The sequence below is a fragment of the Hyla sarda genome, chromosome 10 (assembly GCF_029499605.1).
Source record: "Hyla sarda isolate aHylSar1 chromosome 10, aHylSar1.hap1, whole genome shotgun sequence".
In the NCBI taxonomy this organism is placed as follows: Eukaryota; Metazoa; Chordata; class Amphibia; order Anura; family Hylidae; genus Hyla; species Hyla sarda.
The window spans coordinates 136,922,527-136,946,971 of record NC_079198.1 but is presented as its reverse complement, the minus strand read 5'-3'; the positions used below and the strand labels follow the sequence as shown (position 1 = coordinate 136,946,971).

The 24,445-nt window shown below is 43.4% G+C and overlaps 1 protein-coding gene across 3 annotated transcripts in view; it reads left to right on the top strand.

The window, feature by feature from the left end:
• The window catches only part of PER3 (period circadian regulator 3), a 69,040-nt gene that overhangs the window by 5,657 nt on the left and 38,938 nt on the right, over positions 1–24,445 (top strand). For 2 of the 3 annotated variants that reach the window (XM_056542386.1, XM_056542385.1), the window contains exons 2-6: positions 10,373–10,928; positions 11,845–11,996; positions 13,618–13,733; positions 15,404–15,605; positions 17,175–17,223. In XM_056542386.1, coding sequence (XP_056398361.1) covers positions 10,627–10,928; positions 11,845–11,996; positions 13,618–13,733; positions 15,404–15,605; positions 17,175–17,223 — 821 coding nt within the window. In that variant the 5' untranslated portion in view covers positions 10,373–10,626. Of the gene's footprint in view, positions 1–10,372; positions 10,929–11,844; positions 11,997–13,617; positions 13,734–14,582; positions 14,714–15,403; positions 15,606–17,174; positions 17,224–24,445 lie in introns of those variants that run through there. The other variant, XM_056542387.1, reaches the window with a different exon arrangement.

Below are 24,445 nucleotides of genomic sequence, written 5' to 3'. Positions count from 1 at the left end.
CTCAACGCGACGTCACCTTCAGTGCGCACAGTGACAGCTCAGGACGCCGCCGGAGCCAGAAGTAGCGTGGACCTTGGGAACAGGTAACTATAAAACAGGGGATGGGGGAGGCAATGGGGCAGCGGCGGCGGTGGTGGTTGTGGCGGCAGGGGGAGAGAAGCGGGTGGCGGCGGCGGCGGACTCTGGCCCCGCAAAAGCCGCTGCAGTTCATTGATTGATTTAAAGCGCCCACTTTAAATCATTAATCTGCAGCGGCTTCTGCAGCGGCTTCTGCAGCGGCTTCTGCAGGGCCGGGTGGGGGGGAAATAGCCGATAACTTTTATACCGGAATATTGGTATAAGTTATCGGCTATCAGCTTGAAAGGTCACAGATTATTGGTATCGGCCCTAAAAAATCGATATCTGTCGATCCCTAGTGCGGAGCTTCTGGGGTTCTCTGTATTTTCTATGGACGCGTTTATGATCTCCCATAGTCTGGACAGGTTACAGACTGCTGCAATAGAACTAAAGTAATGGCACTGTAGAGGATAGACGGGGAGGGCGACACTGAATGCAGGATATTCGGTAAATTTAACAACTGTTATATGTGCCAGAGAAGCAAAAGGTGAGGGGTGCAAAGAGCCTGAGAATCCAGTCTGAAGGGCAATCAAATAATCGAGAAAAATCCGCAGCAATGCACTCGCCTTCATTACTTTATTTCCAATTCATCCGATAAAAGCAGGCAGGCTAGGGTAGAGTAGAACGATAAAACGCCACGGCAGCGCCGGGCGCTGCCGTGGCGTTTTATCGTTCTACTCTGCCCTAGCCTACCTGCTTTTATTGGCTAAATTGGAAACAAAATAAGGCCGGGTTCACACCACGTTTTTGCAATACAGTTTCCGTATCAGGTTTTTGATGAAAAACGGATTCCTCAAAACTGTATCAAAAAGTGTGTACAAATTTTAACCCATATACAGTTAAAAACCGTGTACGGTTTGAAAAATGATGTCAGGTTGCATCTGTTTTTTAAGAAAAAAAAACGTATACGTTTTTTACTTTTCACTCCATTTTGAATAAAGTTTCACTTGTTTGATTGAAATTCCAAGAAAAAAAACTGTGCAAAGTCAAAAACCGTATAGTGAAAACCTGATGGAACCGTACGCACATATACGGTTCTGTACGGTTCCCATTGACTCACATGTAAAAAGAAAAAACGTATACGGTTTAATAGTTTTTCACCCGGACCAAGAAACGTGGTAGACTACAGTTTTGGGTACGGGAAAAAAACGGACAAAACTGTATGAGATGCAAAACGGCCTAAACTGGATGACGCGTTTGACATACGGTTTACAATGTTAAGTCAATTCATACGGTTTTCTATACGGTTCCGTACGGTTTTTAACTTGAAACCGTATTCGGGAACTGTATAACAAAGTTTTAGAGGTGAGTGCATTGCTGCCGATTTTTCTCAATTATTTGAGAACAAAAGTAATGTTATGCTGGGTGTTGTAGTTCTGTTTGGTCCCTAACTGCATTGTTATAAGCATAGCTGCTTAGGACTATCAGGGCTTGCTGAGAGTTGTAGTTTCTTTATAAAGAAGTAGCCCATAGTGGTTTTTGTCGGGGGGGCTGTCAGGACATGCTTGGAGTTGTAGTTCTGTTTCCTTCCTGACTGCATTGTTATGAGTATACATGCTTGGGAGAGTTGTAGTCCTCTATAGACATGTACCACTAGTGGTTTTTGTTGGTGACTGCTAAAGCATTCTGGAAGTTGTAGTTGCACGATACATTCACTTACCCCGAACTACATTGCTATAGTCTGCCACCTGCTGGGCAAGGTTTGCTATTGGTGCGTGCTGGGAATTTTGAAGACTGTTGCTATAGGGTTATCTGATTGGGGCTATCATAGGATGATGCCCTTGCTGAAGTTCCTGTAGGTGTATCTGATGGACTCTCAGTGCATGATGGGAGTTGTAGTTTCTCACACATAGTGTCTCTAGGGCAGTGGGCTCCAAACTGTTGACCTCCTAGATGTTGCAAAACTGGCTGTTCAGGCATGCTGGGAGTTGTAGTTTTGCAACAGCTGGAGGCATCCTGGTTGGAAAATACTGCATTTGACCATGTCAAAGGCTGTCCAGGCATGCTGGGAGTTGTAGTTTTGCAACAACTGGAGGCAATGGCTGTATGGCATGCTATAAGTTGTAGTTTTGCAACAGCTGAAGGCACCCTGGTTGGGAAACGCTGTCAAACGCTGTCAAAGGCTGTCCAGGCATGCTGGAAGTTGTAGTATTGCAGCAGCTGGAAAGCCACAGGATGGGGGAACACCGCTATAATACACATATATCAGAGCCATGTGCCAGGTTGTTGTCAGTAGGTGATACCCTCTCTGTACCTGCCCTCTTTGTGCCAGTGTCGGTCGTGTACCTGTTGGTTAGAAGAGTGTGTTCCTAAATCCTAACCTCACCCTCCTCCTCCCTGGGATCCACCTTCTTATGTACCTCGTGCGGAGTTCCAAAATAGAATACACCAGTGTTCCTCTTACCTGCGCTCTGATCACTTGTTGCGCTCTCCTGATGGTAAGCTCTTGGAACTACTTTTCCTCTTTTATACATTCCTATACACTGAAGTTGTTCTTCTACCCGCAATGGATACAGTTAGTTCTGTCCGTGTCTGGCATCGGGTCAGCTCCTCTAAGAACAGGGATGACGCTTACGGTTACACTTAAATCTCCAGGTCGCACTGACTGATGGCATGTTTATATCGCCAACGTATTCTGTAGTGCTTTACTGGCAGAACACTGACATTGAGATGCACCATTACAATGCTGTTCTTATGCACTCTATATAGGCCTGATGTCATAGTAAGTGTGGTCCTGGATTTCTATTAGGACCGCAGTGTGTTTTTAGGGGATTCTATAGGAATAAGTAATTGTCAGCAATTTGCTCATCCCTAGTAAGACGGCATTCACACCACATTACCGTTCCCATAAAACCGCATGGAACCGTATTGAAAACCGTATACCAAAAGATGCATCCGGATGTGTCAGTTCTGCATCTTGTACAGTTTTATCCGTTCCCCCCCCCCCCCCCCCACCATATACCCAAAACCATAGCCTACCACGGTTTTTGGTCCGGTGAAAAACCGTATTAAAACTGTGTATACTTTTCTTTTTTTTTTTAACATGGTAGTCAATGGGAACCATATGTGCGTACAGTTACATCCGGTTTGTGCCATACGTTTTTTGACTTTGCACATGCGCAGCGCAGTGGAATTTCAATCAAACAAGTGAAACTTTATTCATAATGGAGTGAAAAGTTAAAAACTTATACGTTTTTTTTCTTAAAAAACTGATGCAACCGGATATCATTTTTCAAACCGTATACAGTTTTCAACTGTATATGGGTTACAATTTGTACACACATTTTGATACAGTTTAGTCAGGTTTTGAGGAATACGTTTTATCAAAAACCTGATACGGCCCCCTAGGAGGTTTATGGGGTATTTTTGAGGAATCAGTTATTTAGGAAAGTACAGTTAATGGATGTATTCCATTTATAAAGTGATTGCTTATTATTATGTGTCCCTATGATCTGAAAATAATCCTACAGTTCGTAATACGCTCTACTATCTGCAGGAAAGGAATCCCTTGTTCTTGCAGGCATGCTTTACATGTTACAAAATAGCTTTACTTTATTTTCCTGACATGACTGCTTTCTATTTACATAATACTAGAGTACAGTTTGTATCTTGCCCCTTAACCTGGCAGCTGTAAAGCTTTGCCATAAAGCACTGACGCGCTGCCAACTTTCCGCGGGTTACGTAATGCGCCACTGACTTCACCTGTGCTATAGAACATTGTGTTTTCTCTCTTCTACCACACAAATATTCACTCAAGATAAGATCCAGAACAGGGAGCCAGACGCGTTGATGGGCACGTATCAGGTCTGGGCATAAAAAGGGTTCTCTACAGTACATGTGAATGCATTTGGGGGCCATGAAGTAACTCCATGTAATATTTATCCAGTTTTAACAAACACAATGGCCCTCATTTACTATTCTAAACCCGACTTCTTTTGTCGTTTTTTTTTGTCGCATCTTTGTCTGCGCCATGTCGCAGACATCGTGCGACACCATGCGACATTTTTTCCCGACGGACCCGATGTGGATTCTCCCAAACCCGAAAAAGGGGCGTAACCCGACATTTCTGAGCTTTCCCACGTATTTATTAAGGTTTCCAACCCGAATTAGTTGAATTGTTGTGGATTTTTTCCCGACAGCTCAGAGGAGTTGGAAACCAAAACCAACAAAACCCACGTGCGACAAACAGGATGCGACATAATAATAAATACCAGGGGAAAAAAGCAGTCGGGTAAGAAAGCAACATAGACTTACAACCCGATTTTCTTAGTAAATGAGGGCCAATGTTGCAAAAAGAAGTCAATATTAACACAAGGCTAAGGCTGTTTCAAAGCCACAAATCACAACATATTGGGAGTTGTAGTTTTGGAACGGCTGGAGAACTGCAGGTTGGAGAACACCGTCAATATTGACTTTTTGCAACACTGTATTTGTTCTATCTGATACATTGTGTAGGAGATGGTGGTGAAGGGCATTTGGGGGGCAGAAGTAACTTCATGTAACGTGGTGGTCTCCAACTTGTAACTCACTTGCTGATGTAAGACTTCAACCCCCCAGGCTTGTGGCATTGAGAGTTGTAGTTTTAAAACAACGGGGGGGGGGATTTACAGGTTGGAGACCACCAATCACATACACAACATCTTTAGACCAGTTTTCCCCATCTTCTCCACCATCCCTGATACAACAGTGTGTCCAATTTAATAAATACAATGTTGCAAAAGAAGTCAATATTGACACAGGTGAAACTGGATGAGGCTAAGGCTGCATTCACACCACGTTTTGTACATACGGGTGCCGGATCCGGTGGGGGGAGGGGCAAACCGTGCGCTCCCGTACCCCGGCCTGATCAGCCCGTGACTCCATTTACTTTAATGATCCGACCAGAGTCAAACGGTGACTCCGGTCGGCTCCGTTTTGACCCGTATGCGGTTTCCTGACCGGACCTAAAACTGTAGTATACTACGGTTTTAGGTCCGGTCAGGAAACCGCATACGGGTCAAAACTGAGCCGATCAGAGTCACTGTTTGACTCTGGTCGGATCATTAAAGTAAGTGGAGTCACGGGCTGATCGGGCCGGGGTACGGGAGCGCACGGTTTGCCCATTCACCCCCCCCTGCCAGATCCGGCACCCGTATGTACAAAATGTGGTGTGAATGCACCCTAAGACTGTTTTAAAACTACAACTCCCAACATGCCCGGATTGCCTTCAGCTGTCTCCAATACAATGTATCAGATATAACAAATATAGTGTTGAAAGAAGTCAATATGTGAGACTGTATAACGCCCCTTTCACACTATAAAAAATTCATCCAAAATGAACGTCCGTCATAAAAATCTTGAAAATCGTCCGTTAAACGGCCTTTAGAAAATCCCATTTTAGTCTATGGGACTTTTCTAATAGCCGTTTTAACCCATTATTGCTCGTTATTAATAATGGCCGTTATTTTGTGACGGGCGAATGAACGGTAGAAATAGTACATGCACTATTTTCCCCTATTTCTACCGTTCATTCGCCCGTCACAAAATAACGGCCATTATTAATAACGAGCAATAATGGGTTAAAACGGCTATTAGAAAAGTCCCATAGGCTATAATAGGATTTTCTAACGGCCGTTTAACGGCCAATTTCCGGGGTTTTTATAATGGGCGTTTATAATGGAGGTATATTTATAGTGTTAAAGCAGCCTATGGCTAAGCAGTGTTTTCAAGCTGTTCACAAACTACAACTCCCAACATGCCCTGACAGCCTTCGGCTGTCAGGGCATGTTGGGAGTTGTAGTTTTTTGAACAGCTTAAGAACACTGCTTAGCCCTACAGTCTCACATACTGACTTTTTAACAACACTATATTGTTATATCTGATACATTGTATTGGAGACAGCCGAAGGTAATCGGGGGATGTTGGGAGTTGTAGTTTTGGAACAGCCGGAGAACACTGCTTAGCTTTATAATACTCACATGTCAATATTGACTTTTTGCAACATTTTGTTTTTGTTATATCTGATACATTGTATTTGAGATGGTGGAAAAGTAATGGTTTAGCTTTGTCGCTTACATTCTTTGGCAGCCCGGCTGGTGACCTTTTTGATTGATACGGCTACAAAGTGACTGTCCTATCCAAACCACCAAGGCAGCACATGTGACCAGTCCGTCCTTGAAGCTTTCTCGGTGGAAGCGGGAAAGTGGGCAAGCGAAAGGATCTGAGCGATTGTGACTAGGGAGAAGTTATGGTGTCCAGACCACTGGATCAGGGCATCTCCAGAATGGGCAGTCTTTTATTGGGTTTTTCCAGAATGAAGTGATCCAAGGGAGGACTAGGGTCATTGGGCTGCTGTAAAGCAAATTGCTGAAAAAAGAGATTTTGTTGGTTATGATAGAAAGGAGTCAGTCAGTGACTACTCCTCCCAAATGTACAACTTTTTATGAATGTCACTCCGTGTTCTCCTGCAGCATGTGGTCGTCCTCCTCCTCCTCCTCCTCACGTGGAGGGGCGCTCCCTATGTACAGTACATTCAGACAGTAGGTGTCACCCGGTAACAGATAGGAAGCACTTACTGTACAGGACGTGCTGATCTATGCATCGCCGGGGGATAAATATAACCTCAACACAAGAACCATGACGTCCCCTACAAGAGCCTCGAAAAATGTGTTTTGTTTCTTAAACAAAAATAATAATTAGGAGCCTCACCCCCCCCCCCCCCCCCATTCTCCCTGCGTCCCCTGCTATTGGTGAAAAACATATAGAAAGAGGGGAAGATAAAACGGGAAAGCGCCGCCTACGTACAGAGTTATAAACTGCCACAAATTAAGGGTTTACGTATTAGTAGTGGGGGTGGGGGCTCGAAATCCGGATGCATTTAGATTCCTTTTTAGTCTTGATCTAATTACAGTCATTACTATTGGGATTTTTTATTTATTTTGCACAGCGTTACAGGTCGGCTGCGTGGATAATGAGCTTTCTTAGGATGCATTCACACTGAGTAATTCAAGAGTAATTTTCTCGCGTAATTCCTCTTGATTTCTCCGCTAGTGACAATTGAACATCTTCCCCTTCCATTGACTTTAATGTATTTTACGCTCTTCAGTTCACACTGCGGAAATTACCCTCGCGGAATTCCGCAGCGGAATTCCTTTCCGCTTAAAGAAAGGACATGTTCATTCTTCATGCGGAATCCGCGAGCAGAATTGCATTGAAGTCAATGGTAAAAATAATTTTCAGGTCTAAAATATTTTGCGCTGATTTCGAGCATAATACGCGTGGAAAATATAAGCCTATTGTAGCATAAAATGAACGGAATGTATGTGGAAATAATGCTGAAATCAAGCGAAAATCATGGTGGCGAAATCGGCTCAAAATCCGTTCGAAATGCGAGTGTAATTCTTGCATAATCGGCGTATAATGCGTGCGAATTTTGCTTTAAATTACGCAAGAATTACGCACGGAAAAAAAATATATATTTCGGACCAAATTTTTATGCTCCAATTCCTTGAACTTTACTCGAGTAGTGTGAATGCACCCTTATGAGAAATTGACAGGAGAGATTTAAAGAGAGCTTTTGCGCTGACATCGCCGGGAATGCTGAGAATTGTAGTTTTGCAACAGCTGGAGAGCACCAGGTTTAAAGGGCAAGCTGCCCCATAGTCATTGGGGGCTGACAGATTCCATGCAACAGCTGGCGAGCCCTAGGCTTAAGGGTGCGTTCCCACCTGGCGTATACGCAGTGTATTTCACGCTGCGCAAAATTTACAGCAGCAGCGGGAAATACGCTGCATATTCCTTGCTCACAGGGAACACACAGCCCTATGTGTGTAGTGAGTTTTGGAGGCGGGGCCGTGTTCCGGCGTGACTGACGCGTGGCTCCACCTCCAAAACTTACCGCACACATGGGACTGCCGCCGGAAAGCTCTGTGTGTTTAGTGAGCAAGGAATGTGCAGCGCATTTCCCGCTGCTGCCATAAATTTTGCGCAGCGTGAAATACGCTGTGTATACGCCAGGTGGGAACGCACCCTAAAGGGAATCTGAGAAACTGCCATGGAGAGGATGGAATCGTACCTTAGGTCAGTGTTTTCTAACCAGGATGCCTCCAGCTGTTGCAAAATTACAACTCCCAGCATGCTGAGAGTTGTAGTTTTGCAACAGCTGGAGGTACACTGGTTAGAAAACACTATCTTACTACTTGGTCATGACCAAGATTAAAGGGGTTTTCCATTGGGGGAAAAAAAAAAAGTTTTCATATCAACTGGCTCCAAAAAGGTAAACAGATTTGTAAATTACTTCTATTAAAAAATCTTAATCCTTCCAGGTGTTTTTGTTCTTTTCTGTCTGACCACAGTGCTCTCTGCTGACACCTCTGTCTGTATAACATAGTAGGAGCAAATCCCCTTGGCAAACCTCTCCTGCTCTGGACAGTTCCTGAGACAGACAGGTGTCAGACAGAAAAGAACAACTCAACTTTAGCAGCTGATAAGTACTGGAAGGATGTGGGGAACGAACGCTGGCTGACTGAATTCGGACTGATGCCTGGCCTGGATCAGTCCGAATTCAGCTTTGACATCAGCCGCTCTGCAGATGGCCACTAGGAGACCCCTAGTGGCCGAATTTTCAAAGAGAAAAGAGAGTATTTTAAACAAATTTTTCAAAAATGCTTCATGACATTGCCCATTTAATCCTTCCAGTACTTATCAGCTGCTGTATGCTCCACAGGAAGTTGTGTAGTTCTTTTCAGTCTGAGCACAGTGCTCTCTGCTGACACCTCTGTCTGTGTCAGGAACTGTCCAGAGCAGGAGAGGTTTGCTATAGGGATTTGCTTCTAATCTGGACAGTTCCTGACATGGACAGAGGTGTCAGCAGAGAGCACTGTGGTCAGACTGGAAACAACTACACAATTTCCTGTGGAGCATACAGCAGCTGATAAGTACTAGAAGGATCAAGATTATTAAATAGAAGTAATTTATAAATCTGTATAACTTTCTGGCACCAGTTGATTTTAAATTATTTAGATTTTCTCTCTGGAGTTCCCATTACGATGGAGCTGCCTTCGCATTTGTTCTATTCATACATTAGTGTCTGAACTTCTGGAGATTGCCGAATTCAGCACCCGGGACCCCTATACTTGGGATTCCAGCAGGTGGAGCCCTCATTTTGTATAGGGTATTACTTGATTTGACTAGTTAACAATTGCTGTGGCTTTTTTATTTTTATTATTCCTTCATACTTTTTATGACTTCTAGACAAATGACTATAAGATTATACATTTCTCTGCAGCAGACTGCAGCGCGGAGTCACATGAGGCGGGCACACAGTTACCTGAGGATAGGCATCACCACCATGTGGGCACATAGCCGACAGCTGTGGAGCATTCATGATTCATTTCCCAGGAGGGCGGGGGGCAGCATCACATCCCATGGCTCTATAATCTACACCAGCTTTTACTAATCGTCTGATTCCCATCAGAATTAACCGCTTCCTGTGCATCATTAGAATTAGCTTCACTTATCCAGTGACTGAGGAGGAAGAGCTGATCCCCTCCTAATGAACTCTTCTGTGGTTTTGGTTCTTTTTTTTTAAAGGGGTACTCCAGCCCTGAGACATCTTCTCACCTATCCAAAGGATAGAGGATAAGATGTCTCTCCGCTGGGGACCCCCGCAATCTTGTATTCGTCACCCACCTGTTTAAGCTGCACGCCGCTGTGCCAGCTCACAAACAGCCAGGTGGCAACCACGGGGCCGAAGGATCGTGACGTCACCACTCTGCCCTCGTGGGACGTTACCCCCCCCCCCCCCCCCCGCTATACAAGTCTATGGGAGGGGGCGTGATTGCCACCCCCCGCAACTGCAATGCAAGTCTATGGAAGGGGGCGTGACGGCAGCCCCCACTCCCGCTATGCAAGTCTATGGCCGTCACGCCCCCTCCCATAGACTTGCGGGGTGAGGCATTTTGTCCCCTATCCTTTGGATAGGTGATAAGATGTCTCAGTGCCGGAGTACCCCTTTAATACTACCAGACTGCGGTCAAAGGGGACTCTAGACTACACACCAGACTGCTGATATAGGGGGCGCTCCAGAGTACACACCAGACTTCATGTATAGGGGGCGCTCCAGATAACACACCAGACTGCTGATATAGGGGGTGCTCCATATAACACACCAGACTGCTGATATAGGGGGCGCTCTGGGCATAGAGGAAGAAGTACAGAGCATGGTGCTAAGAATTGGTGAAGAAGTAATTTCAGTTCTTTTTTCTCCCCCATATAGGAAGCATCTAATACCTTTGTTCTTGTGCCTCTGAAGCTGCTTAGAAAACGACAAGAAAACCACAAATGCCACAAAGGTGGAAATCTCCACTGAGTCGTTTTGTTTCACCCATCTTATTCTGGAGGTTAGAAGCCCATATACCAACCTGAGCAGTATTATTTCACTTCCTCCTACAAAAGTGTTCCAAATTTTTGCCGCAGTGTGGGAGGGCGATGTTCCGCCAGGCATCAGTGTTATAACACTTCACCGCCACCATGACCACTGAGGCCCAAAGTGAGGTCTTGATCCAAAATGAGGACTGGTCTACAGCCACGAGAACGGAGGAGGGGAGTCCTCCCGAAAAGACATTTAACTGTGAAACCCCCGAGGAGCATAACTCTGAGCACCATGAGGACATGGAAATGAACTCCAATGGCTCCAATGGCAACGAATCCAGCGGCAACGACTGTAACGGACATGAGTCTAGCGGAACGGATTCCCATGTGAACAAGTCCAACAGGAGATCAAACTGCACCTTCCGAAGACCGAGCAAATCCACCGGCAGCAGCAATAACAGGTAAGAGTGCATTAGAAAAATGTATTTTACATTGGAGAGAGAATTGTTAAAGTTGAATGCGGGCGCAAAACAGAAATTTAAAGGGGTATTCCATTTATTATTTTTTTTGGACTGGGGTAAAAGGGGTATTCCAGTTTTTTTTTTTTTTTTTTTTGACTGCGCTACGGGGGCTGTAGGGTTTGTGTAGTTCATAATATAGTGTCTGTACCTGTTTCATGGCTAGTCTCGCAATTCTTATGTGATCTATGCCGGGTGCTTATTTTTAAGCAGTATACAAAATGTTGTCGTCTCAGTTTATTCCCAGGTTGCAGTTCGGCCCGAGACATTACATCACTAGTCAGGTGTTGAAAGGGAGCCTGTCTGCTTCAATGGGTGGAGCGTCCGCTGGGTGGGGGGATCTGCCTATTATCTACTATCCGTAGGATAGAGGATACATTGTCCTACACTGCAGTACATACTGCACGAAGGAACAGTACTAAAAAACTCCTGCACTCACTGTTCAGCAGGGGACTCGAAGCTCCTATTCGGACATGCCGGAGGAACAGGACCGCAGAAGTGCGTGGGCGCTCAGAGCGCCCACGCACTTCTGCGGTCCTGTTCCTCCGGCATGTCCGAATAGGACCTTCGAGTCCCCTGTTGAACAGCGAGTGCAGGAGTTTTCAGTATTGTTTCTTCGTGCAGTATTTACTAAGGTCTTTCCTTACGTTACGTCCTAGCACCACCGGAGACTCTTTGATGGGTGTGTACCTGCTGCGCCGCTATACCTACCTCGCTCATCTATATGCCTCTATCTGTTGAATAGCTAGTGGGGCCATCCCTGCTTCTCTATAGACACCTACACTGCAGTACCCCTTTAATTATCGGTGCATTCGTAGGATAATAATGATTTGCCTGTTTCTTATTTATCTCCTAAAAGTGAACAAATGGAGAGGACCCGTTCACACAAGGAGCTGATGAGCATGGTGCAAGAGATGAAGCGGCGTCTCCCAGCGGAAAAAGTGGACCGCACCAAACCCAGTACTGTTGATGCGCTGAACTACGCCTTGAAGTGTGTCCGTCAGGTCCAAGGTAAGAAGCTTCTTCACTTCTCCTCTTGTTTTTCTACATATCACTGAATAGGCATTTACAGAAACCATTTTTGTCGAATCAGAGTTTGGGTAGAACATGACACTTGTCGGCTGCTTCTCTTGTTTTCTTTGTTGTTATTTTTTTACTTGTTAACATTGTGTTGGTGGCCTTAGAACCACCTCTTGCCCCATCAGAGGCAGAGTAAGGCTGGGTTCACACTACGATTTTCAAATACAGTAACCGTATACGGTTTTCCGCAAAAAAAACTTATATGACCGTATGCATAGAGAATGCATTGTAAACCGTATTCCAAATGTTGTGTACGGTTGCATCCGTTTTGCCTCGGATACGGTTTTGCCGATTTTTCAACCGTAGGCAAAAATGCTGTCGACCACATTTTTGCCTCCGGTTGGAAAACCGTATGCGGTTCTTTTAACATTGTTGTCTATGAGAACCGTACACAGAATTTCAGAATACGGTTGCACACGGTTTTTCTAATCCGTTTTTGGAGTTGACACATGAGCAGAAGGAATTTTAATAGAACAATAGTAACTTTATTAAATTGCTTGAAAACTAATTCCAACAAAATAGCAAAACCATTTGCAAAAATGGATGCAAACGGATAGAACCGTACATACGTTTTGGAACCGTATATGGGGAAAAACCGTATTTGGAGTCATACGGTTGTATGCGGTTGCATACGGTTTTTGCCATACGTTTTTTAGCGGAAAACCGTATACGGTAACCGTATTTGAAAAACGTGGTGTGAACCCAGCCTAAGCATGTTGGATTTTGTTGTAATCAATCCTTTGTTCTCAGGGTTAATAGGCATTTGCTTAAAGCAGATATCCAGTGGTGAAAAACTTAGCCCCTATCGTAAGGATAGAGGATAAGGTTCAGATCGCAGGGGGCCTGACCGATGGGGCCCCCGCGATCTCCTGAATGGGGCCCCGACAGCCCGCGGGAAGGCTTTCGGCAATCTCCGGCTCTGGCATAGCGATGTATTGAGGGGGCGTGTCGGCCGCCACTTTGTGCGGTGGTCGACACCCGCAATCTGGCCAGCGAGCTGGGGCCCCGTACAGGAGATCGCAGGGGGCCTCAGTGGTCGGACCTCCGCGAGCTGAAACTTATCCCCTATCCTTAGGATAGGGGATAAGTTTTTCACCACTGGACTACCCCTTTAAGGAAGTCATTCCCAAACAGCGTGCCTCCCGCAGTTGCAAAACTACAACCCCCACTGTTGGGAGTTGTAGTTTTACAACAGCTGTAGGCACACTAATTAGAAATCAATGGCTTAAAGGGTTACTCAGCCCCTAGACATCTTATCCCCTATCCAATGAAAGGTACCCTTTAAGAGTTGTGAACACCGCTCTGGATGTGACTAGATTACAAGATGTAACCAGCACTTTATCTACTCTATTCACTCTTTATCTACTCTTTATGTAAATTATGAAATGACAGATGTCAATCCTCCTGAAAGTTGGGCAGATTATTTTACTGCTCCTTTGACCTGTAATGTCAAATCCATTTGCACAATTTAAGTTGCGCCTCTTGACTGTGATCATTTTATATTCTTCTCCGCCTGTGCTTTTTCATAATCTTATTTAATTTTTTTCTCCAGCCAACAGCGCCTTTTTCCAGGTCCTCAGTGACAATGGCACGGCAAGAGTGGAGACGTCTGTACATACACTTGAAGATCTAGAAACCATAACATCAGAGCATCCTCCAAAGAACACGGTAAGACCTGCGTTTCTAGTGCATCGCCCGTGCCAAAAGATTTGGGAAAAAGCGGTGGCATTTATGTGGATGACGCTTTTTATTATGACATGGTAGTGCCGTGTTCACCCCCTGACAATAGAATCTCTGCTCTGCTCACATTGCGGTCAAGCTTCCTGTTGGAGGTATTTTCCATCCTATACCTCCAATAGACTGACTGGCATGCAACCTTTAATTATAAACTATGGGGAAAAATAGTTGTGTCCTTTTGAGACAATTGCAAGAATAAGGGCCCCTGCACAATACGAAATATCCTTCCAGAGAAATTCCGGACAGGCATTGTGTGCGCGGCTATTGCCTCCATAATGGATCAGCAGTTTGACATGCGCTGACCCCATTGACTGCAATGCAGTGTCGCACAGTTGAATGCAGAAAGAATGAATGTGGAGATTTATCAAAACCTGTGCAGAGAGAGTATTGCAGTAGCCCATGGTAACCAATCAGATCGCTTCTTTCACTTTTAAAGAGGTCTGTGAAAAATGAAAGATGCAATCTGGTTGTAATGGGCAACTGCCCAAGTCTTCCTCTATACAGGTTTTGATAAATCATAAATTGAGTTCGGAATTGTAATTTTCGTGGGGGGAAATTTTTAGCATTGTAACAGTGCAGCAGAATCCAATAGGAGGCTGCTGCATCAGAATCTGCAACCGTTGTGCTTGGGGCCCTCACAGTTTAGTTATAATTCTTGTGATCCTCATAAGTTGGCTGCAATTACCTCCCCATAGGGAAGCTTGCATGGCTGTCGCAGTTACCTATGATTTTACTTTCACCGTGTAGCCCCAGCCTTATTATACTGATTTCTTTACCACAGAGAGGATTATCTAGTCTGGATACAGTTGTAACAACCCCTCAGCTGTAAGAAGGATTAGGTATGTACAGGTTGTCAGGCTCTGGATAAGGAGGTTCCCATTTGCTGGCAGCAAGCAAAGATCTTGTAAATGGTAAGGTACTGAAATAGAATATACATGATTAAGTAGTGATTAAGCTTAATTTACCTATAACCTGTAGACCCCTTAATGATGGGGATAGAGACACACGAGGGGCTGATGTGTTAATGGAACAATTTTGGGGATTTGACCGTGTGATCACTCAATCCCTCATATAACACTCTGCAATACTCCTGTGTTACAGCACATTCTACCCAGTGTAGAACATATAGCTGTTGCAGAACTACAACTCTTGGCTTTCAGGGCATGCTGGGAGTTGCAGTTTTGCAACAAATGTAGAGTCACGGGTCCAAGCACTTGATCAAAGGAGTTAAATGGCTGGGTCATTACAGTGGGATATTGCAATCCACAGGTAAAGCAATCCCTACCCTGTGATATACTATGATGTAGTAGCATGGTGTGAGCAGGAAGGGGCTAAGTTTAGTTTATATAAGGTCCAGGCCAAGTGCCATGACTTCCGTTGCCATGTTTGGTAATGGGAATGCTGGGTTATGGTCACTTAGCGTATCAGGCGGGTTATGGTCACTTAGCATATCAGGCTCCTCTCTAGTTCTGCAGCGACATGGTCTCTGATATTGTATATGCCATTGTATTGGTATACTGAATGGCCCTTATTACTACGCCAGGGTTCAGGTTTGTGTAGAGAAGTCTGTAAATCCCTTTTTCTCGCTCTCCTTCTTCTAGGACACGTTTGTAATAGTGTTTTCACTGACCTCTGGGAAGATGGTTTACATCTCCGAGCAGGCGGCCTACATTCTGAATTGTAAAAAGAAACTGCTGGACTCGTCGCGTTTTGTGGAGCTTCTGGCCCCTCAGGACGTCAGTGTCTTCTACAAACACACAACGCAGTGTCATCTTCTTCCGTGGAACATCGGAGCAGGGACAGGTGAGAGCCTTATAACCCAGGATGACCCCATAATGCACACCATGGTCTGTTCTTTACATAGGGTATTGTCACATAAGTATACCTACAAATCATTTGGGAGTGCCACCCCTGTCCTCAGGTTGTGTGTGGTATTACAACTCTGATCCATTCATTTCAATAGAACTGAGCTGCAATACCACACACTACCTGAGTGGCGCTGTTACTAGAAAAAAAAAAAAAAGTACCTATGTTTTTCTAATTCTAAATAATCCTCTTTAAAGGGGTACTCCGGTGCTTACACATCTTATCCCCTATCCAAAGGATAGGGGATAAGATGCCTGATCGCGGTAGTCCCGCAGCTATCACGCCCCCTCCCATAGGCTTGCATTGAGGGGCGGAGCGTGACGTCACACAGGGGCGGGGGCGTGACGTCACACGCCGCCTGCCCTGCGGTCGACCGTAATCAGACCCGGGTGCCACGTGCATGAACTGGGTGCCACGTGCATGATCACGGGCGTCCCCAGCTGCGGGACTCCCGCGATCAGGCATCTTATCCCCTATCCTTTGGATAGGGGATAAGATGTGTAAGCACCGGAGTACCCCTTTAAGCAGGACATACACATCAGATAGCTGTTGGACAAACACTTGTTTTACCATCATCCATTTACCCTGATCCCCTCCATACACATGCATGCTTGGCCTAGCTGTGCGGGGAACTGCAGCTGGGCCTCATTTACTTCTATAGGGCCGTGCTGCAGGGTTAATATGTAGCCCCTTTTATTTTTCAGGATTATTTGAGGTCACATATCTCAGACCAATGTAAGATTATAAAGATGCAGTACTTTTGGTGGTGGCCTATTCAGGGACTTGCTATGGGGCCCTATTATAGCTGTTCATGTTCTTGACTGTAGAAAATGTGAAAGAATAATTTTTAAAGAGGTTTTACAACCAGTTGGGGAACACACCCCATGTTCTCCAACCAGGCTGCCTCCGGCTATTGCAAAACTACAACTCCCAGCATGCCCGGACAGCCGTAGGCTGTCCGGGCATGCTGGGAGTTGTAGTTTTGCAACAACTAGAGGCACCCTGGTTGGGAAACACTGCCATATGCAAAGGGATACATAACGATAATAAGCTTGACATGGGTCATCTGGCCATGTAATGCTAATACACTGCAGACCTTATTTGTGACCAAAGTTGCCCAATAGTCCTAGCTCTTCAGGTACTCCAGTTAAAGGGGTTATTCAAGATTAGAAAAACAGAGGTGACTTCTTCCGAAAACAGCACCACGTCTGTCCCCAGGTTACGTGTGGTATTGCAGCTTGGTTCCATTGAATGGAGCAAAGTTGTAATACCACGCACAACCTGGAGACAGATGTGACTCTGTTTTTGGAAGAAATTAGCTCTGTTTTTCTATTCCTGGACAACCCCTTGAAGGGGGTCCCAGAATGCAAATCATCAGACCAAGTTATCTTCTGACACTACTGATCCAGGAAAGGATTCTGGGAGATTTTAGCTCCAATACTTTCTGTGGTTGAAGTACCCCCTGTATATTTATATACTAATCTGCATGTATTTTCTTTTTTGCAGCTTCTCTTTATGAATATACTCAAGTGAAGTCGTTTTTCTGCAGAATAAGGTAAGAAAGAATTTTTTTTAATTTAAATTACATAATCTACAATGTTATCTGCAACGTTTTGCTGTCCAGTGGATGTGAGACTACGGTTTTTATCATCCTGTTAATATGGTATTCCGGGATTTTTGGTTCTGTGAATGTAAGACAGGGGCAGCAAAATTAGTATCTAGTCCAGTTAGTCTAATATACTTCACTTATCTGTGTTTGGTGTCTGGTATCGAATGTCTTTGTATTTCTTATTCCAGAAGTTCATTTTTTGCAGCCTATGAAAATGAGTGTTGTCTCGGACCTTTCCCAGCTTGCTGTGCGGCCCGAGACAATACATCAGTCAGGTGCTGAAATGGGGGGGGGCTTGGCTGCTTTGTCTGTTGTGTTTAACGCCGGCCCCCTAAGGACATCATCAGCGCACATGTGCATTCATTATCACCCAGATCCACAGCTTGTATGTCAGGTGATGTCAGGCAAGTCCTGTGATCAAAGGGAGCGCGGCTGTGTTGCAATCGGTGTGGGAGGGAAAAAAGTCAACTTCCACTGTGAAACAAAGGATTCTGGGGATTGGGGTCTGAGGGAGGCCACAGAAATTCCATGTAGCCAGTTCCGCAAAACAAGCCAGCAGCATGATGGGGGACACAGGACACGGCCATTTACCACCAACACAAGCACAGATCAGCATGTCCATTACTGTATGACACTTAATTACTAAAGTCACCTTATGTTGAATAACTCATTTAAAGGGGTTCTCCGCTGAAAAACTTTTTTTTTTATTTTTTTTATTTTTTTTTAATCATCTGGTGCCAGAAAGTTAAACAGATTTGTAAACTACTTCTATTAAAAAAAATCTTAATCCTTCCTGTACTTATTAGCTGCTGAATACTACAGCGGAAATTCTTTTCTTTTTGAAACACAGAGCTCTCTGCTGACATCATGAGCACAGTGCTCTCTGCTGACATCTCTGTCCATTTTAGGATCTGTCCAGAACAGCATATGTTTGCAATGGGGATTTCCTTTTACTGTGGACAGTTCCTAAAATGGACAGAGATGTCAGCAGAGAGCACTGTGCTCATGATATCAGCAGAGAGCTCTGTGTTTCAAACGGAAAATAATTTTCAGTGTAGCATTCAGCAGCTAATAAGTAAAGGAAGAATTAAGATTTTTTAATAGAAGGAATTTACAAATCTGTTTAACTTTCTGGCACCAGTTGATTTAAAAAAAAAAAAATAAATAAAGTTTTTCACCGGAGTACCCCTTTAATGCTACAGACTGACAGTCCCTGCTGGGAATTGTAGTGTCAAGTTGCAAAGAACTATTATAGAGTAGTGGCTGCGCTCCTTATAAGACTGCAGCTGCTTTTCTTGGACCAGACGTTCTCTGTTAAACAGATCTACTGAATAAAGAATATTCACAATAAGAAAAATGCACTCAGATCGCACCCCCTGATGCAACCTCACTAGGAACTCTACTGAAGGTAGGAGGAGATCGAATATCACGGCGCTCAATGTAGATAAAGCAAAGTCTCTTGAATAATCAAGTAGGCACTCGCAAGATTCAGCTTCCAAGATTTATTGGTCCAACAGATGGACAGGTAAGAGGACAATACGCCAACGCACGTTTCACATCATGTGAGGCTTTGTCGAGATTACCTTGACAATGCATCAGTCTGCAGAAATTAGTTCAGCTTTCCAAGGGCTGCAGTTGCCTTGAAAAGGTGGATTACAGTCCTAGGAGACCTAAGACAGTCATCCCAGACTTTTTTAGGCAACCAGAGCCCTTGGAAAGCTGAACTAATTTATGCAGAATAAAGTAATCGACAGCCGAGCCACGAGGTTTTCTACGAGCCAATTTACTCTAAGTTCGTTTAGCTCTAGTCCTCTTACCTGTCTATCTGTCTGAGCAATTAAAGGGGTATTCCAGGCAAAACCTTTTTTTATATATATCAACTGGCTCCGGAAAGTTAAACAGATTTGTAAATTACTTCTATTCAAAAATCTTAATCCTTCCAATAGTTATTAGCTTCTGAAGTTTTCTGTCTAACTGCTCAATGATGATGTCACATCCCGGGAGCTGTGCATGATGGGAGAATATCCCCATAGGACGTGAGTCATCAGAGAGCAGTTAGACAGAAAACAACAACTCAACTTCAGAAGCTAATAACTATTGGAAGGATTAAGATTTTTTAATAGAAGTAATTTACAAATCTGTTTAACTTTCCGGAGCCAGTTGATATGTAAAAAAAAGGTTTTGGCCTGGAATACCCCTTTAATCTTGTAAGCTGAGTCTTGCGAGTCTTATAGAGGGGCATTTATGAAAGTTTGCTTAGGTATGCTATTTTTTTTATTTTTTTCACTTCCATTCTGCTTACGTGCGACAAAGTTACTATATTGTTGCACGGCGTTAATAAATTTTTCGCAGGTAAGCAATAGCGGGAGTTTTTTTCTCACCTAAGTGAAAACAATAGTCAGTTTCTGTTATTTAAGCCAAGGTTCGGCTGGAGTATATTTAGTAGGTTTATAAAGCCTTAGCGACTTTTTTTGCGAATGTCGCGGTTGATAAATTTCTGACTATGGAAAGTCAAAATGGTAAAAACGCTTATATACGCCGATTTGTAAAAAAAAAAAATGCTTTTCTCACTCTCGTGGCAGATTGTCGCACGAAAAAAAGACGGTGGCGCAATTGCGAATTTTTTGTGACAGTTTTATGAGAAAAAACTCTGGTAAATCGGTTGATAAATGTCTGTCATGGTGTTTCCACTGGTGATGAATATAGAAAATAGTAAATTATGTATTGGAATATTTTTATTATTCAGCCTGATATAAAATGAAGCTGTCAACTTTACACCGCATCTGGGTAACAGTATTGATTGCTGGGTGATATATCATTTTTTAAATTTATTTATTTTAAATTTTTTATTTTTTTTTCCCCGATGCAAATATTTCACTGGGGATCAAGTTTTGTTTATATATTTTATTTTATTTTTTTTTTTTTTTTTTTTTTTTTTCTCTACATTGCTTAATTACTACTTTTTTTTTCATCCATTGTTTCCCAACCAGTATGCCTTCAGCTGTTGCAAAACTACAACTCCCAGCATGCCCGGACAGCCAATGGCTGTCCGGGCATGCTGGGAGTTGTAGTTTTGCAACATCTGAAGGCACACTGTTTGGAAATTACTATGTAGAGGACGATTGGTATGAAGGGAGTTTCCCTTACGTTATTTATTTTTATTATTTACTTATTTTATGTTAATACTTTCCAGTCCCATGAGTCTATGTCATGCAGCTGCATCCGTACGCACTTGGGAAGGGTAATCCGTGCTATGTCCCATCCTGGCGGACATTTACATGTTTTTTGCCTTTTACTGTCTGGGCAGGCTGGGATTTGCAATATACACATAACATGTGGATTTTGGGAGGAATTTGTTGATGCCAAATCCCAGATGTAAAATTGCGCAAAAGTGTGAATGCACTCTACAGTGTCCATAGCGGTGCAGAGTCTAATAGAAAGGACCTATCTGTAAACTGACAGTAAAATATAAATACTGCATCTCTTTATTTTCAAGATTTCTGCTTGCTGCCAGTGAATGTATTAGGAGGATGTTACCGAAGGCAGACAAAGGTTTTCTTTCATTGACCGCAAGCAGAATGGTCTTTTTTTTTCTTTCTTTTCTTTCTTGCTGTTATCTAAGTATAGAAGGAATTTGCAGAGTGGTGGTTTACTATGACTAGCTTGACTGAAATGCCGGGTTACAGCGGGTGAAATGAGTCGCCTTTTACCTCACTGAATATATTCCCAAAGGCGGTATTGTCATGAGATTTTCACCAGATGTTGGTACCAATCCAAGTACACATATATACAAAAATACCAAAACAAATAGGCTCAGAAATTAAGCGACGTGTAACTACACAGGAAAAAAAGTATTGAACACGTCAAGAAAGGGAGGTGCAAAAAGGCCTGAAATGCCAAGACAACAGCTGAAATCTCTCTTTAATTAAAATGCAATTCAGCCTATTGTCAGTGGCTGGCTCAGTCCCAACTGATGGCTGCAAAAAAGGTTTTATTGCCAAGGTTGGCATGATGGGTAAAAGCAAAGAGCTGTCTCAAAACCATCACAACCATATTGTTGTAAAACATAACAATGGTGTTGGTTACAGGCGGATTTCTAAGCTTCTAAATGTTCCAGTGAGCATAATACCGAAGAAGGAAGATCATCTTTTTCCCATCAATTTGCCTCGACTAGGTTCTCCTCGAAAGATTCCTGACAGAGGAGTGAAGAGCCAAGGCCACTTGTGAAGAGCTTCTAAAAGACCTAGAAATAGCAGGTACCATTGTCTCAAAGAAACAAACTGTTGACGTGTCAAATACTTATTTCACCCGCTGTATGTCATCAGTGTATGAAGACTCCTCAGCTATTGGGGAACAACAAGCGCCAGCATGCAGTGCCTGACTTCACACCTTGTGCTGCTCTACAGTGTCTCGCTGTGTAATTAAGCTGGCAGTTCTCCGATGCACCGCGTCTCTGTAAGGACAGTGCATCCCTGTTTCCATGACAACCCACATGCTTTATTCTGCGGTCGGCTGTTTACAACGTGTGAGGAGCAATGCTGATGCCACAAAGCTCTTCTCTAATATTTAAAGGGAACTCTGTGGGTGAACAGACCAGGTTTAGCTAACAAGGCAGATCATGCTACTCGGCAACAATGCTGAGGACCTGACGGAATGTGAATCGCGCTGAAACGCGTTGTCCATCGTGTTACTCACATAATAAACTACAAGTGCTTTTAAATGGAGCATGAAGTCCTATGTACGTAAGAAGTAATGGTGTCAGCAGTAGTGCCCAGGTGAAATATGGAGACAATTTGGAGAAAAGTTTTCTATTTAAAGGAGTAAACACGTAAATGTTTGTTTGGAAGGGATATAACGTGGATTGTCCTTACTGAGGGATTTGCTGGGGATGCAGATATATAGTGAAGTATGGCAAAAGTATGTGAGCCTTTAGGCCACTGTTTCACGGAGCACCAGCAGCCGCAGCTAGCACTATATTAGTTAATCTTTTCCTCACGATTCTAGAGTTGCCATTTTGAAGCAGTTGTCTAAATGTAGAGCAAACAATCAAGAGAACACTGAACAACAATGGTGTTCATGGCAGAATTGCAATCCAGCAAAACATTGCTTCCCATCTACAGTTTGCAAAAGATCACCTGGATAAGCCAAGAGGCTATTGGAACTATGTTTTTCCTGTTTTTAAGTAGCTTTTCCAAGTGCAGTCCACGTGGACAATTAAAAGGACACTGAACGACAATGGTGTGCAAGGCAGGATTGCAAGGGGAAAGCCCCTGCTCCATAAAAACATTGCTGCCCATCTGCAGTTTGTGAAAGATCACCTGAATAAGCAAGGAGGCTATTGGAACAATGTTTTTTGTAATGATGGGACCTTAATAAAGCTATTTAAGTCTTCACACTAGACAACCACAGGTGTATTCCCCCATTGTGGTCTATTATACTGTAGCTCTTATCCTGCACAGTCTGTTCCTTGTATACGGCCTCTTAGTGCCCCTCCTGTCCAAACAAATATCCAATGTAGATCAGCTAATGAGTTGCGACGGCAGTGGCTGCCTCAGTGCTGGGCGGTGGTCTCTCGTTGTTTTATATTACTTAATTATTTCCTGCCTAATCCATGCACGACCTTAATTAAGCGACGCTTATAATGTTGCACGCTGAGCAGAGCATGAAATAATTGTGTAAGGTCAGATTTTATACAGCGGAGGCCGACTGCTGTAGGTAATGAGTGTGAATTCTGGGTATTCCAGTTATATAATCTCCTTCTTTCTCTTCTGTTCATTGATTTTAAAGTAGTGTTACCCAAGCCGTGACTCCCCGGCTATTGCAAAAACAACAGCCTTCATCTCAGGGTATGAAGGAATTTGTAGTTTTGCAACAGCTGGAGGCACACTGATTGGAAAACACTGACTTATAGAAATGGTGGTACAACGTGCACGACACAAGAATTTTCTTATGCAGGTCCTGAGGGGGTCTAAGCATAATAAAATCCTTGTGTCGTGCGATTTATATAAATAAATCGTAAAATTAACTTCACCCGCCCCATAAAAAATTAACAAAAATGATATATAGTAAATAAATAAATATATATGTTGATAATAAACAGATTGCAATGTGCCCTCCTGCTGGCAATCCACAGCGATCAGCTGTAATCTGTGGGGAAAGCTTTGCAGGAAATTATTTTCCCTGCAGCACCACCACAGGGGAAAGAAGACATTACACAGTGTCTATTCATATCAATGGATTGTCTGTGTAATGCAGTGAAATTCAGTTTTACAGCATGCAGCAAATTGAGATGTTTGTTGTACTGACACCTTGTGGACATTATTAAAATGACACCATGTCTGTCATAAAAAAATAAAAAAAATTGTACCAGTGTTTGCCTAACCTGGGGGTCTCCAGCTGTTACAAATCTACAACTGCCATCATTACCGGAGGAGATGTCTGCTTTTGCAACAGCTAGAGAGCCACAGATTGGAGAACACCAGCATAGAAAATACTGCACGCTGCAATCCCAGTTGTTCACTGTGGCTGGATCACTCGGCTCTTTGTCTCATCAATGTGATTACATAACAGTAATTGCTGTTAAACGATTTGCCTCAGTCACATGTTCCGCCATTCACAGAGCAATGACTTGCTACTAGAAATTTGCACAGTTCATTTTTATCTTGCTCAAAATGTCACCAGCTTAAGGGGTCAACATCTCGGCACAGCAGGGGAACGACTTAACATGAGAGTTTTAATTCTGGTCTTCAAGGGACACTAAACCATTGAAATGAATGAGAAAAAAAAAAATTATAATAATAAATCTAAAATCAAACACATGTTAGTCGGCAGGGGTGTAAACTTTAAAGGGGATGTCCGGGTTAGAAAATAATTTCATCTTATTGGAATCTTTTATATTAGTTATTAAGGGAGGACCTGTCCTGCATTACACAGACAACCCATTGATGTGAATAGACACTGTGTAATGCTTCATTTCCCCTGCGGTGGCGCTGCAGGGAAATAAAAATTTTCCTGCAAAGCTTTACCTATAGATAACAGCTGATCGCTGATTGCAGGAGGACTTTGTGTTCTGTTTAATATATATATAAAATTTCTTTTCTTTTCTTCTCTTTTTTTTTTTTTTTAAAAATGGGTGTTAGTGGAAAATCAATTTTCCCTTTTTTTTTTT